The 16,671-nt window shown below is 42.4% G+C and overlaps 2 protein-coding genes across 2 annotated transcripts; one reads left to right on the top strand and one right to left on the bottom strand.

Annotated features, from left to right (window-relative positions):
- Positions 1 to 2,260: 2,260 nt before the first annotated feature.
- Positions 2,261 to 6,564, top strand: b3gat1b (beta-1,3-glucuronyltransferase 1 (glucuronosyltransferase P) b). Its single transcript, XM_071898364.2, has 5 exons — positions 2,261 to 2,344; positions 4,063 to 4,205; positions 4,833 to 5,344; positions 5,832 to 6,128; positions 6,478 to 6,564. Exons 2-5 carry the CDS (start codon positions 4,094 to 4,096, stop codon positions 6,562 to 6,564), a joined length of 1,008 nt encoding a protein of 335 aa, XP_071754465.1. The 5' UTR covers positions 2,261 to 2,344; positions 4,063 to 4,093.
- A 2,461-nt stretch (positions 6,565 to 9,025) lies between these two features.
- On the bottom strand, positions 9,026 to 16,099 carry LOC139910908 (beta-galactosidase-1-like protein 2). Its single transcript, XM_071898371.2, has 19 exons — positions 15,993 to 16,099; positions 15,071 to 15,256; positions 14,908 to 14,976; positions 13,798 to 13,893; positions 13,302 to 13,410; positions 13,106 to 13,198; positions 12,928 to 13,009; positions 12,766 to 12,830; positions 12,588 to 12,672; positions 11,270 to 11,407; positions 10,989 to 11,069; positions 10,762 to 10,868; positions 10,522 to 10,668; positions 10,151 to 10,222; positions 9,938 to 10,016; positions 9,746 to 9,833; positions 9,547 to 9,658; positions 9,309 to 9,425; positions 9,026 to 9,193 (listed from the first exon to the last, which is right to left on the bottom strand). The coding sequence occupies exons 1-19, from the start codon at positions 16,082 to 16,084 to the stop codon at positions 9,107 to 9,109; spliced, it is 1,905 nt and encodes a 634-aa protein (XP_071754472.2). The 5' UTR covers positions 16,085 to 16,099; the 3' UTR covers positions 9,026 to 9,106.
- Between the last annotated feature and the right edge of the window lie 572 nt (positions 16,100 to 16,671).

The raw sequence follows: 16,671 nt of genomic DNA, 5'->3' as shown, positions 1-16,671 counted from the left end.
GTCTGTTAGCCTACTAAGTTTTAACTTGTTTGCCATGATGCTGATTCTTGGTGAGAGAGAGTAAGTAACATTAGATTATTCTAGTTTTATTGTGTATCAACAGACTATCACAACTTTTGCTTATAAGTGAAATAACATTCCGCAATCTTCCAATTGCCTGAAATCCATTGAATATTTGTGGTAGTTTCCCATTCATTCCGATTTTCTGCTGTCAGAAAGGAGGCTCACTCGTTTCACGCCTACAACAGCCCATCTAATCTGTTGCTACATGGTTAATAAAATTCCTCAGATCTTAGGGTGTGGAAACTGGGTAGCTGTTAAAGTTGGCATGGCTGTGATGCTGCCGCAAGAAGCAGAAATACTATCTGCATAGACAGCACCGTTTATTCTTTCCATCATAATGGGATGACCAAGGTATCCAAAGATAGTAACCTACACCATCAGACAATTTATTTGCATATGCAGAGGTTTAATGTTGTTTTAACAATGTGGCAGCATGACCGCCTGTCCACCTTCAAAGATTGCACCAAATGGGAATTCTAGTAGATAGATAGATAGATAGATAATTTATCCCAAAGGAAATTACATTGTCCAAGCAGCTCAGCAAATGTGTGCAAATATCAAAGGTGCAAGGATACAACACAACATTACAGGTTAAAACACTACAATACAAATAAGGACACAACAAGATACGGGTTAAGAATACAGTCTTGGGTAAGAAATGTTGGCTGCAGGCTATGTTCAAGCAAAGCACAAGTATTATATTAAATCACAAGAGATTGCGTGCTACTCTCCACAGAAAGTGGAGAGTTTGTACTTCTGTTAATGGAAATGAACATAACATGATACCTAATGTGTATACCTCACTGCGATAACTAAGTTAGGGTCTATAATGCAGTACATAAGATATCAAGACAACTGGTCATGCTGCTTACAGTATAATATGTGGCCCACAGTGAAGCTGTATGTTCCAGCTATATGGCATGCTGACTATAATGACGCTCCATCAGGACAGCAGGCTCATTGGGTTTGATTGACAGCGATAATTGTGTTTCATAGCAGTGTACCAATGGGAGTTCACTGTGGCTGGTGGGCTGTGATTAGGCAGTGTGTTGTGTTTACAGGAACACTGACATTTCCAACTCATCATGGCCCCTCCCCCTTCCTGTAACATCTAAGCCAGGTTTCGACAGTTATAGGCGCTCAATCTTGTTTAATACCATAGATAGCACAAGGGAATATCATATCAGATTCTCTGTATGGGTAAATGGAGAGTGGATCATGCCAATTTGTCTTTTGCTTAGTTCTTTTCTTCCACCTTATGTCACAGTACTGTAGGGCAGCACGATATGGTTAAAATCAATATCATGATAATCCTGATTTCTTTTATATTGATATATCACAATATGGCTCATGTATGCAAAATCACGTTAAATAGGCCTAATCAAATTAATGTTCATCCCATTGAACCGAATGGTAGGTGTGATGTCAAACAAAACCGAAATTTTCAAATAATATTCCTTAAAATGTTTCATACCTAATTTTTAAAATAAAAATAGCTTGTTCTCATCAATTTAGACAGCAGAATTGTGCATCACAATATCCTAAAATCATGATAACATCATGATATGATTCCACTGAAAGACGCTAAACGATAATATTGAATTATCGCCCATCCCTACAGTGCTGCCTGGCATCCATAATTTATTTTGCATTCAGCCAGAGCGTTCACCTTAAAATTGGGATGCAAAATGGTGAGGGGTGGGAGAGCAAGCCATTGCTTGTCAACATGATGTGCATAGTTAATTAGCATGTCAATATCAATGACATGCTGTTAAAACATGACCCCATTAAACCTATCCTGATGTGATAATTAGCTAGCACAACCTTTGATCTCACAGACTGGGGTTGATCCTCTTTAATCAAGGATTAATTATGTCTAAAGAGTGGTGATTAACGAGCAGAGGATCTGTCTCATGAAGAGACTGGTGAGGAGAAGGAAAACAAAACGGCTGAGGGTGGCTGGTTGGGGTTTCCATTGTTTTGATGTCTGTGGTGTAGACTGAGGGAAGGGTTGGTGGATGTCTGTAATACATGCTGACCAAATGGACAGTCTCTGAGCTGCACACAAGCATGCACACACACACACACACACACACACACACACACACACACACGATGCGTGTTGTTCTTCTAATCCTAACTGCTCTGTGTTTTCTCTCTGCAGGGATGATGGACTGAACTAAACCACTGGCACAGACGGTCACCTCTATCTCAGGCCTCTGGATCCAGAGCCTGCGCTGTCTGCCCTTGGAATGACCATGTGTGTTAGCTATAAACATGGGTAAGATCTTACTGAACTTTGTTGCATTACTTCAGGGTTTTAACTGAACCCACCACAGAGTGAATCCTAATCTCCCTGTCTGCGTCAACTGTTCATAGGCAGGAAAGGGCCAGATTTAATATGAGCTGACCCTTTCAACCAAGCTATAGCCCTCTTCAAATCTCCAACACAGACTGAGGAATGCTTTCTGCAGTATTCCAGTGTGCTTTTAAATGAGACAAAAAGGAAGCTTGGAGCATTTTCTGACCTATTTTCTGGTGTGCAGTAGCTCCGGCGGGCTGAGGCGGTTTCTTTACAGAATGCCTCCTTGCAGAATGTGCCTTGCAGCTATGTACATCCTCAATGGAGGGCCACCTCCTATGGTACTTTACAATATAATTCACATAGTAACACAGTGACGGGCCATTAGATTAGGAAACTCAATGAACCAGCTCCTCCATTCACTGACTAAGACAGCATGCTAAATATAACTCTAAGGGGATGGTTCCTTTCAAAAAGACAACTAAATGCAGTCTTGTATAAGAGAGACACTTTGAATTGCACCAGCTGTCATCAAATGACAACAACAACAATAACAATAATAATATTAAACTCAATTTTATAGCACTCTACAAATGTACAATACAATTACAGGAAAGTAAACTAAATACATAAGCAATGAATAAAATAGTTAATAAAATACCCCTATTAGTGCAAAATAATTTAGAATAACAATAAATGCAGAAAAAATAATAAAATGAGAAAAATAGAAAAAGAAAATATAAAATAATTACAGCAATAGGACACAATTTGCACAGTGAAAATAATTAGATAGCCCTACTGTATATACAAGTGCATAAAAATGATACTGATTTTGCTAGCTTGATCTCCTCTGGAGATCATTCCATTGTCTAGAGCCTTTAGCAACAAAAGCACGATCGCACCACAGCTCATAGGGTTGCAGTCAGAAGCTAGATCCAGACTTTAACCTGAAAGGAACTGTTAAAATCTTGAAATCAATTCAAACTAGCAGCCTGTGTAAAGAGGCTAAAACTGGGGTGATGTTTCTTTGTTGAGGTTAAAAGCCTCGCTGCTGCATTTTGAGAGGAAATAAAAACTTAAATAACAATTTTGGTATACTCTATTAATTCCACAAAGGGGAAATTGGTCTTTTCACTTGCTCCGCTGTACGGGCAGGTCAAAGCGCTGGGTCAGCTACAGAGTAGCGCACCCCGAGCCGGTCAGGATTCAGTTGACAGGCTCAAAGACAGTCGATGCTTGCTGTCATGGGGGATTGAATGCGGGTGATGGCTATCCCCCTAATCACTGTACCACCCTGCTGCCCATCTTAGATCTAAAAGAACAAGTATTGAACAGCCCCCAGGGTAGTTAGCAGTAGATCGTTAGCAAGCTTTATGAAAGATGTTTCAGTCCTTCTCAGGGAATGCAAACCTGGTTGGACTTTTTCAGAAATGTTGTTTCTGTCAAGGTGAGGTATTATCTGATGGAAGAAAAACTGTTTAGGGATAGGTCTGTAGTTGTATGTTTGCTCTGTTTAGTTGTTAGTGTACATCTTTTATTTAATGATTTTCAGAAGCAGTTGTTTATACAGTTGATATTTACTGGATGCCTCAGTATATATATACAGACATCACATCATCAGCAGCACTTGCACTTTCAATCTTGGTCGTCTATTAAAGTAATCAGTGGAGGTGGTAAATGTGTGCTGTGTCCTGCAGGTAATGACATGACTCAGGTGTGACCCCGGAGATGCCGAAGAGACGAGACATCCTAGCCATCGTGTTGATCGTGTTGCCCTGGACACTACTCATCACTGTTTGGCACCAAAGTGCAATCACTCCTCTGCTAGCTACTCGAAAGGGTAAATATTACTCACACGCCTGTGTTAATGTTTTGGGATATAGTGACTATGCAACTAAAGTACTTGCGCCACTTTGTGAAACCTAAATAAAACCCCTTGCCACCACTCAATGTTCTTTTTGTAACCATGCCTTGTTGAAAAATATATGTTTGGTAGAAATTATGCTTTCTCTGTCACTTCTTTATTCCCAAATTGGAAATGTGGGAAATGAGTTAAATGATTTATTGCTCCCCAGCAAGCTCTGGGGTTTCCAAAAAGTGTTTAGAAATATGCAGATAGACTTCATTACATATTCACTTTGCACAGCATGCCCTATGCATCTGTCTTTGGTTAATTTCATGTAATTTTATTGCTGGGCTGCTCATCTGTGCACAAAACAGTCACTCCGTGGAAAAATGTGACATGTTGATAATGCCATGAAGCTAGTGTGCAATATGTAGAAAATTAAGTCTGTGTACTTTGTACTGAGTATGAAAACAGTTTAGCATCTAATTCTTCTCCAGATTAAAGAGAGCCCACACTGTCTCATATAGGACAGCAACATGTCAACAGGAAACATGGCTTTGAATATAGACAGGACATAAAGGCACGTTCTAACATTATAACCATTATCCATCCTGGCCTCAGATGACAGTCGTGACAGTCGCTCCAACTCCCGGAACACCTTCGCCCTCAAGGAGTCCTGCTCCATGCAGAACCGGGACATCGTGGAGGTGGTGCGCACCGAGTACGTCTACAGCCGGCCTCCGCCCTGGTCCGACGTGCTGCCCACCATCCACGTCGTCACCCCCACCTACAGCCGTCCGGTGCAGAAGGCAGAGCTGACGCGTCTGGCCAACACCTTCCTCCACGTGCCCAACCTGCACTGGATCCTGGTGGAGGACTCCCAGAGGAGGACCGCTCTGGTCAGCCGTCTCCTCCAGGACACGGGCCTCAACTACACCCACCTCAACGTGGAGACGCCCAGGAACTACAAGGTACGCGGGGACACCAGAGACCCCCGAATACCACGGGGAACGATGCAGAGGAACCTGGCCCTGCGGTGGCTCCGGGAGACCTTCTCCGTCAACAGCAGCCAGCCTGGGATTGTCTACTTCGCGGACGACGACAACACGTACAGTCTGGAATTGTTTGAGGAGGTGAGGAAGGAAGCTCTGGATATATTTTCATGCAAATAAGAGTAGGAATGCCTATCTGTATTCTACACAAGCAGCCCTATAGACTTGTCTGTAAACAGTATTGATACATTCACCGTGACAGGGTTAGCGTTAGAGCAGTTTGTTCCTGGTAAGGTTGGGGACACACTACATGAATTTTAGGCTGAATATATAGTCATGATTTGGCCATCACGACTGGTGTTTTTTGTGAGATAAGGAGTTGGGTGAGATCTTGGATAGTGTGTATTCCCCAAATATAAATTGTCATCAAGTGTGCGCACCTCTACAACCAAATTTAAAAAATCAGCTGATGCCATTTTTGTGCATGATGTCCAATCCTTTCAGAGTCTGCTCAGGTGTGTAGTGTGTCCCTTGCTTAATCTTCATTTTGAGTCTTATGGATTACTGGCAAGAATGACCTGCACCACATATCTGACACAACGTCTCTCTCTGTGCTTCCAAATACCAGATGCGTTCCACCAGAAAAGTGTCAGTGTGGCCTGTGGCCTTTGTGGGCGGCCTGCGGTACGAGTCCCCTAAAGTGAACACCTTGGGCAAGGTGTACGGCTGGAAAACTGTGTTCGACCCACACCGGCCCTTCGCCATCGACATGGCTGGGTTCGCAGTGAACCTGCGCCTCATTCTCTATAAACCTCAGGCTTATTTCAAGTTGCGCGGCGTGAAGGGAGGTTATCAGGAGAGCAGCTTACTGAAGGAGCTGGTCACTCTTAATGACTTGGAGCCCAAAGCTGCTAACTGCACTAAGGTAAGGAGGGGAGGCTCTCTGTATGTTTGAGCTGTTGAGCAACACCATGAAGTGGCAAAAAAAATTATCCAGTATATATATAACTGTATACAAGTGTCAGACGACGTGTCTTAGATCCTTGGCTGTCATAACAGCTTGTTCTAAAAGTCAGTAAACTGTCAGCTTATAGCCAACACTGTACACAGAGAGCTAACTAAAAATGTTATGTTCTGCTTCTAGATACTGTGTAGCAGTTATATAGTAGTATATAATAGTACTACGCAGCATCTAGAAGCAGAATTTGTGTATTAGCAGTATAAACATTTCATTATATTTAATATATTTCCACTCTGTTTCTTCTTACTTCCAGGTGTTAGTATGGCACACACGGACAGAGAAGCCTGTGCTGGTGAATGAGGGCAAGAAAGGATTTACAGACTCTAATGTGGAGATATGAGATACTTCATCCGACACAGGTAATAGCAGAGATATAGATATGCAAATTACCCCGATTCCGTGCAGTGATTATCTTGGGTGATAGGTTGGAGGAGCATCTTGGCTCACTGTGCACCATGAGATATGGAACCTACATAAGATAGACGTCGAGCCTTTACATACCGAGTTAAAGTGATTGTATGACTTTTCCTAAATCAAGCAACAATCAATCTGCTATTTCTCCTGCAATATTTTGAATGTATATGATAGGGATGGGACGATATATCTAAATTCAATATATCGCAATATGAAAATGTGACAATACATATCAATACTAATATCGCGATAAAAAAAATTGCGATATGAGCTACATTTTTTTCTGCTGTAGTAATAAAAGTAACTAACCCTTTTTCGCATCAGTTTCACAAGCTCTCCATTGAAATTATATTATTTGCACTTTGTAATGACATTCTAACAAGCTGATGCCATAGCTAGCAAGATTTATGGCTCAGAAATAAGCATAATTCTGCACCGTCATACTTTGTTGTCATTGAACTTTTATTTATGACATCGTATCGTGATCGTATCGAATCATGAACCCCATATCGTGCATCGAAACGTATCGTCCCATCCCTAGTATATGACAACCTCAACATTTCTTTTGATGCTGTCACAAGTTTTTTTTTTTCTTGTCTGTCTTCCTACTCATTAATCGTTTTATCGTTATCGTTTCAGGGGAAGTATTCCACCATGGGATTCTACCTGGATTCAAACCAACCCCAGAGCTCCATAAAGCGACGGTCAGGGTCAATAATACTTTCACAGCACAGCAGCTGACTTCACCACAGCTCTGAAATGGAGGCGAACCTGCCCAGCCACGAGCAGCGCAAAGCCGCGTGCGCGCTCGGGCCAGAGAGTATCAAAGCACAACCGCACGGAAGCAGCGGCCCTATTCTGCGAGGAGCGCTGACTGATGTGAGACACTGGCGCGAGTTGCCAAAAGGAGCTTTGCCCATTGAGGTCTCTCCAGAGAGCTGAGACAAAGGATGTTAGGCAATTTAAACTGCAGGAAGAGATGGCACGGCAAGCAATAAAGAGCCCTCTCAGCCCCAGACACCACCAGCCAACCATCCAATCAGCATTAAATAGGGTCCTTTTGTTCTGAAGCGAGCTGGCTGTCTGGGCACAGGGCTGCACAGCGGAATAAAAGGGGCCCTTGTCTTAAGTGAGTCAGCACCGACTGACAGACTGCACTGAGGGGAGATGAACCCTCCCCACTTTGACTGTACAACACTGAGCTATTTAGATAGCATCCCGAACCCAGCACTAATTAGGAGTCCTGTAACTCCTCAACACGCTTACACGTGTGCTCAGCTGTCGCACAGCACATGGTGAGCACACACACACGCGCTCACACACACGCACACATGCACTCAAAAACAGGGAGCAATGCTTTATTATAGCATAACTGTAATGCCCCTACTGTAATGTCCTCTTTTATATGGTTGTTTGTTACTTCATGCACTTGTTTAGTCATGATCTGCTGTAACACTACTGAGTTCTTTCTGCGCTCTCAAGTTAAAGAGACGATTCAGCATTTTTTTTAGAAGCCTATCCATTTTATTGCTAATCAAGCTCCCACTTTGGATGCTTAGGTTTTCTCACCAGAATTGTTTGTTGTTTCAGAGGAATTGGAAGCATCCGCCTGTTGGTTGTTAGTTATGCCTGTGCAAGTCAATGGGATATGAAACCATTATTCTGAAAATTGCACACAAGTCCTTTCATTGCTTTCATAGTTCTATTACATAGTCTTATTATTCTTGTTATGGATGACTGGCTTGCAAGTGATGATTTCATACTCCACCTGCACTGGCATTGCTTACAAATGTTAAACATTTTCTCAAGACTCTGGTGTAAAGAATATGAATTTGGTCAGATTTCAATGTGATAGGCCTCTAAAAATCTTAAACCTTCCCTTCAAGATGAGAGTCTGATATTGCTCTATTGTCGTTTGTGTTTCCTTTGACCTGTGTTTGCATCACTCTGACCTATCAGTTCATATTGTCCCAGTGTTTTTAAATGATGTTTTCAGCATAATAAATGTTATCCCACACATTCTGCAGTGTATTGACGCGAGCAATACAAATCTAACGATGTGACGTTCTAACCAGGCGTCCCCACACAGAAAATATTACTCTTTAACTGGATATCCAGAGGTAAGAGGATTTACTTGGTGTTTCTGCTCAATATGTAAAGACCCACTGTAACTGCAGGTATGTACATAGTCATAAAGTCCTTCTCCATATGATCATGTGTCTCTGCCCTTGATTGATAATCGATGTGGCTGAGCTGGTGACTTTGCTCTGTGTGTACACTTGACACTACATCCAATCAAAGCATGACATTAGAGTAGACAGTGACCGTGACATATCGATTAACTAAGCTGATATCCTCGCTGAATGAGAAGATCAACCCTAATGTGACAATAAGAACTTTGTAACACAGTAAAAAGACAAGATTTCACACAAAAAAAATGATGTCACTGTCCATACAGGGGATGACAGTCACTGGATGTCTGCTGCCATGCCAAGATCAGGCGTATCCTCAAACTGGATCTTGTATTCAGCCTCTTGCTCCTCAAACACAATGATCTAATTCATATAAACAGAGAAAAGGAAAGATGAGAAACGGACTTACTGTGTTTTCAAACATTCTAATAGCAAAATTAATCATCTGAATAGGTCCATTACAGATGCTGGTTTGTACCTGGTTGATTCCACTGTTGAGAAAGGGACCAGGGAGGTAGAGACTTTGCTGGGGACCAATGGACCAGTAGCGGCCCAGATTCAGCCCATTGATGAACACAACACCTTTCTCCCAGCCCTTTGGGATGCAAAGGAAACTAATTAGCTTCACAGTCCCTATATAATGTGCAGTTCTCCTACATTCCACAAACTTCACAGCAGATCTATAGCACAAAAATCCCAAGTTGGCGTTCACTCACTGGCAGCTTCACAAATGTGTCACTGGGATAGCCGTACGCAAACAGCCTCCCCATGAAAAAGCCCGGGAAGCTGGGAGTTTGAGGGAGGGCTTTCCAGGGCGCCTGATAGAGACTGAAATAAGGCATCCATTTCAAATACACTCTTAACAGAAAAATGAAACTCATATGCAGTGCTTTCAATTTAATAAAGCGTACAAACCTATCAATAAAGCTGGGTTTCATATCCAGGCTGTATATTGTAAAATCCCGCAGAGGAATATTGTTTAATAAAATGTCTCCCACGAGACCTGCAAGAATACAAATCAAAATTGGCTTGTACACCCACTGCTACCACCGAGCGCTCGAGCGATTTAATAGCAGTCATAGCAGTGAACTGTGTCTCGGCGATTACCTTTTCGCTGTTTGTCAAGGTCTCCTCCGTGGTGCACCCGGCCACAGTTCTCCACCAATAAGCTTAAGGTCCGCCGTCCCTGCGGGGATAAATCACTTTTATGCCGGCTGATGATTTAAGCAGCCAATACTCAGTATCCATCACAACTGATATAGCGGTGAGAATGAGGTTTGTCTGGACGTTTTGCCTTCATCCTCCACCTTGATGCCATACCTTACCGTCAGGAACCGCCAGCTCCAGGCTCCGGCGCTTGAAAAGTCCAATGTAGTTTCTGTCTACAAACACCTGGAGGGAAGAAGAAGCTCACTTTATCGCCGCAGTCATCACTTTTTCATAGGTTACCTTTAATGTATTCTATGTCCCTGGATACGGCGCCCATTGACAGCTGATTGACAGCTGACATTTAGTTTCAGCAACTACAAACACAATGCATCAGAGAGAATACTGTGCTAAGAGATATACTATCATAACAATATAAGATATAAGACAAGGCCTCCAGATCCTTTCGTATGCAGTAGGTGTTGTGATGAGACTGCATGAGGTCAGAGTGAGCTCATCCCCTCATATACACTGGGATGACTTACCAGGGCCCGGTCTCGCACGTTATCTCCAGATTTCAATAAGCCTCCGCTGGTGATGGCGGTCTCATACAGAGTGTATCCGTACGACTGGCCATTCCCGTTGTTCACCGGTAGATTCTCCATGTTTACTGCCGTGAGTGACTTCAGTGGCTGCGGGGGGAAAAGGTGAAATATTTATACTGACCTCCTTGGCTGAGAAGCAAAAATCCATTTTCACACACAGCCATAGATCTACACACTCACCTCTTCAGTGAAGCTCAAGGCGTCCCACAAGGACAGGTGCTGGTACATGATAGCTGGTTCATAAGCTTCCCTGTAATGCAGCGCCGGCATATCAGGGAAACTCTTACCTGCCACAAGCAAAGGTGAAAGACTTGATCAAAGGCAATAAGGTCAGTCAAGTCTATACTCTTAAAATAAATCGTGGAATTATTAGTAGCATTCTTATCTATAGTTAGTGCTTAACTTACTGTTGTATCGAGCGAATAGATCCCTGAGGAGATGGTACTTTGGAGTGTATTCTCCAGCTTCAGACAAGGGAGCATCATAATCTGCAAAGTACCAAGAGTAAGTAGATTACCTATCATGCACTGCCGCCCGCTGGCTACAAAAGGTAATGCAGCTCTGTAGGCGGCAAGAGAAGTAGATAATTCTCCAGTACTTGCATTGTGCTTTGTCAAATATATGTGCATTTGCATCAACGACAGCACTAGTTTGTTTGTGGCGATGCAAATGACACAGAGGAACCAACCGTAGCTGGGGACTAATGCTTTGTAGGAAGGATTGGCGAGAGCTCCGCTCATGAAGCCGAAGCTGGAGCCTCCGTGGAACATGTAGAGGTTGATGGACATGCCTCGCCTCAGGATCTCCCTCACAGCGGACACCATATCTGCCAAGAAGACATACTTACTGTGTGCAGGAGAAGTGACACTTTCATAATGTGAAGGTCCTGTTGTTGCAGTGTTCCTCTGAAGGTCAAATCATAATAACTGCTTTTCACACTGCACTTAGACCAAGGACTACCTGCTCTTTAAAACATTTTTAACCCTACGCTACACTCTTAGGCCCAGACTGATGTGTTCACACTGACTCATTCCATTTAACATTTACATTTACATTTTAGGCTTTAACTGGGACTGTTATCCAGAGCAACTTATAATGAGAGCAACTGTAAAATAAGTGAAAATCACCCAAACAATAGTGCAAAGGTCACAGCCCCGGTGCCTTTACAATATTCCTGTGAGCACAGAATGTGAGAGCGATGCGCTGGGAATAGAAATAGAATAAGAGCTAAGGAGAAAGCTGGATGGGATTTTTAAGAGAGCAATTAGAGTGAGGAGAGAGGAGATGTCGTTCAGCGGGGAAGACGTGATGAGAAATCCTTGAAAAGACAAGTTCTCAGAGGAGTGACTCTGCTCTTTCTGACTGGACTGGGATTTTGCAGGGTTATCAGTAGTAGGGTTTGACCAATATAGAATTTTGAAGGCTGATACCAATCCTGATATTTTTGGAGTGAAGTATTCAGTGTTTCCCCAGAATTTTAGCCTTGTCAGGGTGGAGAAGCCCCTGAAACAGCATTTAGACCATCATGAGCAACTAAAACTCCATTGAAACCCAGACTCATGAAATTATTTTCAGTGGGTTAGTGGTTCTTTAAGGCAGGATCAGCCACTGCATCTATTTAATGGCAGGGGAAACTCTGGGATACAATGCTGCCTTTAAATGAAGAACTAATTTACCAAAACAACTATTGAACAATTAAATTAATAAATAAAATGTCCAAAGAAAAATGCAGGTTGTACAGACTGTTCTTATGTAGCTGTGGTCAGCGAAGAACCTCCATCATATCAGAAGTAGACCACACTGACTGCCATATATCTGATATTTAATACAAGGCAAATATCGACACATATATCGATTGTCCAACCCTAACCAATAGCATTTCAGCTTCATCTTGGGGTAACTGGGGCCAATATTCACGACCAAGGATAATCCTGGGCTGATAAGCACCAACAGAGAAACATAAATGTCATCTGGACAGCGATCTATAACAGGAAAGTCCTCCTTACCCTCCGGGGGGAGCACATGGTGGAGGTCACCCCACACATCGTACCAGCCAGTCCAGTAGTCCATCACCATGGTGGGGCTGTTCGGCTGACATGCAGACAAAGAACTATCAGTTCATGCATACCGGTCACTGTTTGTGTGACTTCCTCAGTGACAATGCAGTAAAGGCTTAATACACACCTGAATGGCATTCAGATCCTGTATGTCCCTCTGGTTTAGCTTCTGAAGCTTCAGTGTTCGGATGGCTACAGGAGAGGAGATCACGAGGTCAGGTGTCTGTGTGTGTCTGCGTGTGTGTGTGTTTGTGTGTGTGTGTGTGTGTGTGTTAATAATATACTGTACCTCCGTTCACGCCCCCTGACTTTAATCCATTGTGGTTGTCTGATGTAAGCAAGAGCTCACTGATCCCTCTAGACTGCAAGGCCTTTCAACATAACAGAGCAAGATGTGAACATCATCAATATGGTCACTTCTCTCTCTCTCTCTCTCTGTAGATGTGTGTGGCTGCATTTTCACATACCTCCTTGATGAAAAGCATGTAACTTTCATCCTTCGCAAAGGATCCATACTCGTTTTCCAACTGCACTGCAATTATAGGACCTCCTTTCTTGAACTGAAATAACAACAGATTATATGGCATTACAGATATGACATGCAAATGACCTGGAGCTGCTGCACACTTGTTTTTCCAGCTTGTGCGAGTGGGAAACAGTGACCTGCAGCGGCACGACTTTCGGAATAAGTTTGTCAAAAAAAACGTTGACGGCCTGAGTGAAGCCTGGGTAAGTTGTCCTCAGCCTCATGTTCTCATCACGCAGAAGCCAACTGCAAAGAGACAGAAAAAAAGACACTAAGGACTAGTGACTGAAGCCACAGAGCTGCAGGAACAAGACTGGACAAGACTTCCCTCACAGCAACATGGAGCTTGTTTACTCTGGTTGTCACATGGCAATAAAAACGGCACTTTGTGGTTCCAGATCAAGTGGCTTCTGTTTGGTCGGATTTAAATTCATTTGCAACCTTAATTACATTTATGCAGGAACATCTTCTGGAAAGAGCAGTAGAGAATTGCACAGAGTTTTGGTCTGCTTTACATACATAGAACCGTGTGTATTCTATATGCAATAATGTGTATTTCACAAAACACATGCAAGATCCCATATGTTAGAAGCAAAGAATACAAGGAAGAGTTTGCGTTGCACTATGATTTACCTCGGAAGTCCTCCTAAGTCCAGCTCAGAGGAAATATAAGGCCCAGGACGCAGAATCACCCACAGTCCCAACTCAGCAGCAAGGTTGATATAGGCTCTGAAACCAAGATGGAGAACGCAATCCATAAACATCTTCTATCTGTAAGAAACGCAAAGTTTAGACTCAGAGTGAAACCCCAAGTCACATCCTTGGAAATTCACCCCGAGATGATTTTCTTTGCTTTTTAATTAAGTCTGAACAACAGTCACATCTCAATGTTTGAGGAGTGTGAAATCTGCATGGCAACGGCGGCGGCAGACAGAGGCGTCACATCTCTCCTCTGTACTTATCGCCTCTGTGTCGTTAATTGCTTGATAAGTTGCTGTTGTTGTGGAAATGCCGCTGTTGTCAGGTGGGACACTGGGCCTCTGCCTTCTCCCCTGAGCGCTGCAGCTCAGGCGATGATAAGGACACTGAACACGGTATTCCCAACACGCCTCAAGTTACATTGTTAGGGACCAGAGCCAGAGCAAGGCGTTTTTATCCTTAGAACAATACAACTGAAGAATTTGCAGGGTGTGTATTGCTGAGTTTGGTTTAATGTTGCTAATGTAATTGAAGTTTCTCAGTAGGAGGTCACTTCATCATCATCAGTAAAGTATGAAACAGTATTCTACATGGGATTATAGTAAATTAAGGCAGTGACATAAAAACTAGGGATGGGACAATATATCAGAATTAGATATATAGCAATGCAAGAATATGACAATACTTATCATGGGGCAGAGAAATGAATTGTGATATTATCTCCATGTTATTCTGCTGTAGTAATCACAAATGAGACGGCTTGACCATCAGTTTCACAAGCTCTCCATCCAAATTATATTATTGTCACTTTGTAATGACATTTTTAAATTGTTGTTTACATTCTAGCAAGCCAATGCCATTACTAGAAAGATTTGTGGCTCAGAAATAAACACAATTCTGCATACTTCATACGTTGCTGTCATTGAACTTGTATTTATTACATCGTATCGTGGTTGTACTGAATCATGAAGCCCATATTGCATTGAATCATATCATGAGCTAAGCACATCGTCCCATCTCTAATAGAAACAGTTGTGTCCTTACTCTAAATCCAGCTGTGTGTGGAAGTGGAAAGCCCCTCTCTCTGGCTGATGAAGACTCCATGGCACATACCTGCAGGGATGCAGGGTGTTCCTTATTAGCACTCAACCAGTGGCCATGCTTGTGATATACATACACAACCAATTAGTAGAAGCAGCAGTCCTACGTAGTGAGGGTGTTGATGCCACAGGCCTTCACTTTCATCAGCCTGTCCCTCCAGTAGGCCCTGGGGACGCGGAAATAGTGGACGGATCCCCCCAGGATGCGGAAAGGCTCTCCCTCCAGGCTGAACTGGGACGAGTTGGCACCCAGCCCCGCTCTCCTGCTCATCCTCCGTCCCCCTGCTGGCATGCTGCAGACCAATCAGGGCTTATTCGTGTCACACTCACATAATATAGCACATAGGCCATTGTGCTTGAACGGACCACGTGACTGGCAACATGCTTGACAGGAATTTGCAGATGTCTTATGTTCTTAAACCCAAACACAAAGGAGCAGCTACACATCTGAATTCAGAGGACAGATAGACCTCAACACATGAGTCTAGCACTTATTTACTATATATTTTTCCAATAACATCCTTGAACATCACTGTAATATTCTTATATGGACTTATATGGACACACTATAGTGTGTCTGTGACACTCAGTGACTTTATAGTGATCTTATCATACTTAATAGTAGTTCTTTGTATCTCCTGTTATCACTATAGTGTTCCTATAATATTCATATAGTGACTTATAGTGTGTCTGTAATACTCAATAGTGAGTTTAAAGTGATCTTATTATAATTTATAATCGTTTTTATCTCCTGTTATCACTATAGTATTCCTATAATATTCATATAGTGACTTATAGTGTGTCTGTAATACTCAATAGTGAGTTTATATAGTTTTGTCTGTCATGGTATGACTAGAATATTCCTAAAATTACTGTAGGAACTTATAGTTTGCTGTGATATTTGCGTAGTATCCTTCTAAACGTTTATTATATACTATAGTTACTTTTTGTAAGCTGCGAGGAGAAACAAACCGCCTCTAAGTAGCTCTAATGGAAGCAACAGTTGAACTATAGTTAGTGAGAACTTACCCGAGATATCTGTACATGATGAAGCCGACGATGCTCAGACAGATAAATGCATATTGCCTTTTGTGCGCATTTCTTATCCTCAGAACAACCATGGATGGGGTGTAAGATCCTTTCCAATGTCATAGGCACCAGACGGGTTGAGTGTCCTCGGTGGAGAGTAGGAACTGGAGGCTTTAGACCCGCATCTGAACACAGACGAGCGCATGATGCTGGCAGGGGTAACGCACCGCCTTGTGGGTGTGCTGCTGTGCAGGCATAACCATGGAAATCAAACACACCTCTACAGTTTAGCAGGGTGTGTTTTTTGTTTCTTTTGTGGTTCCTATAGGACTAATGTAGGAGTTCTAGTAAAAAAAATAAAGAATATGTTAAGTATAAAATATGTTTCAAAATATAAAAAATGTATTTGTATAGGCATGCAAGTAGGCTATATCCAAAACATATTTGGCCGCTCACTATATATCAAAAGTAGGTATACAATTTTCAACAACAATAATAATAATGAAAAACCTATAAAGCTTATAATTGTAGTCATTTTAAACTTATTTAGTCGTTTCATTTCTAAATTATATTGACGTGAACAGGAACATCTGTTCTGTCCATTGTAATTCTCTGGCCAAGATGGACTACCTTTCCCATAATCCTTAGAGTTTCGAGTTTGCGCAATATGTTGTCCACG

The sequence above is a fragment of the Centroberyx gerrardi genome, chromosome 11 (assembly GCF_048128805.1).
Source record: "Centroberyx gerrardi isolate f3 chromosome 11, fCenGer3.hap1.cur.20231027, whole genome shotgun sequence".
NCBI lineage: Eukaryota > Metazoa > Chordata > Actinopteri > Beryciformes > Berycidae > Centroberyx > Centroberyx gerrardi.
Note: the sequence above shows the minus strand (reverse complement) of the source record. Positions and strands in the feature narration are given on the sequence as shown.

Excerpts from the sequence above, each read along its gene's own strand:
- b3gat1b (XM_071898364.2), top strand. The coding sequence starts at position 4,094 with ATGCCGAAGAGACGAGACATCCTAGCCATCGTGTTGATCGTGTTGCCC. Across the intron at positions 4,206-4,832 it reads TCTGCTAGCTACTCGAAAGG|ATGACAGTCGTGACAGTCGC; the intron begins GTAAATATTACT and ends TCCTGGCCTCAG. Across the intron at positions 5,345-5,831 it reads GTCTGGAATTGTTTGAGGAG|ATGCGTTCCACCAGAAAAGT; the intron begins GTGAGGAAGGAA and ends TCCAAATACCAG.
- LOC139910908 (XM_071898371.2), bottom strand. The coding sequence starts at position 16,084 with ATGGTTGTTCTGAGGATAAGAAATGCGCACAAAAGGCAATATGCATTT. Across the intron at positions 13,010-13,105 it reads ACATGCTTTTCATCAAGGAG|GCCTTGCAGTCTAGAGGGAT; the intron begins GTATGTGAAAAT and ends TTATGTTGAAAG. Across the intron at positions 12,831-12,927 it reads GTCAGGGGGCGTGAACGGAG|CCATCCGAACACTGAAGCTT; the intron begins GTACAGTATATT and ends CCTCTCCTGTAG.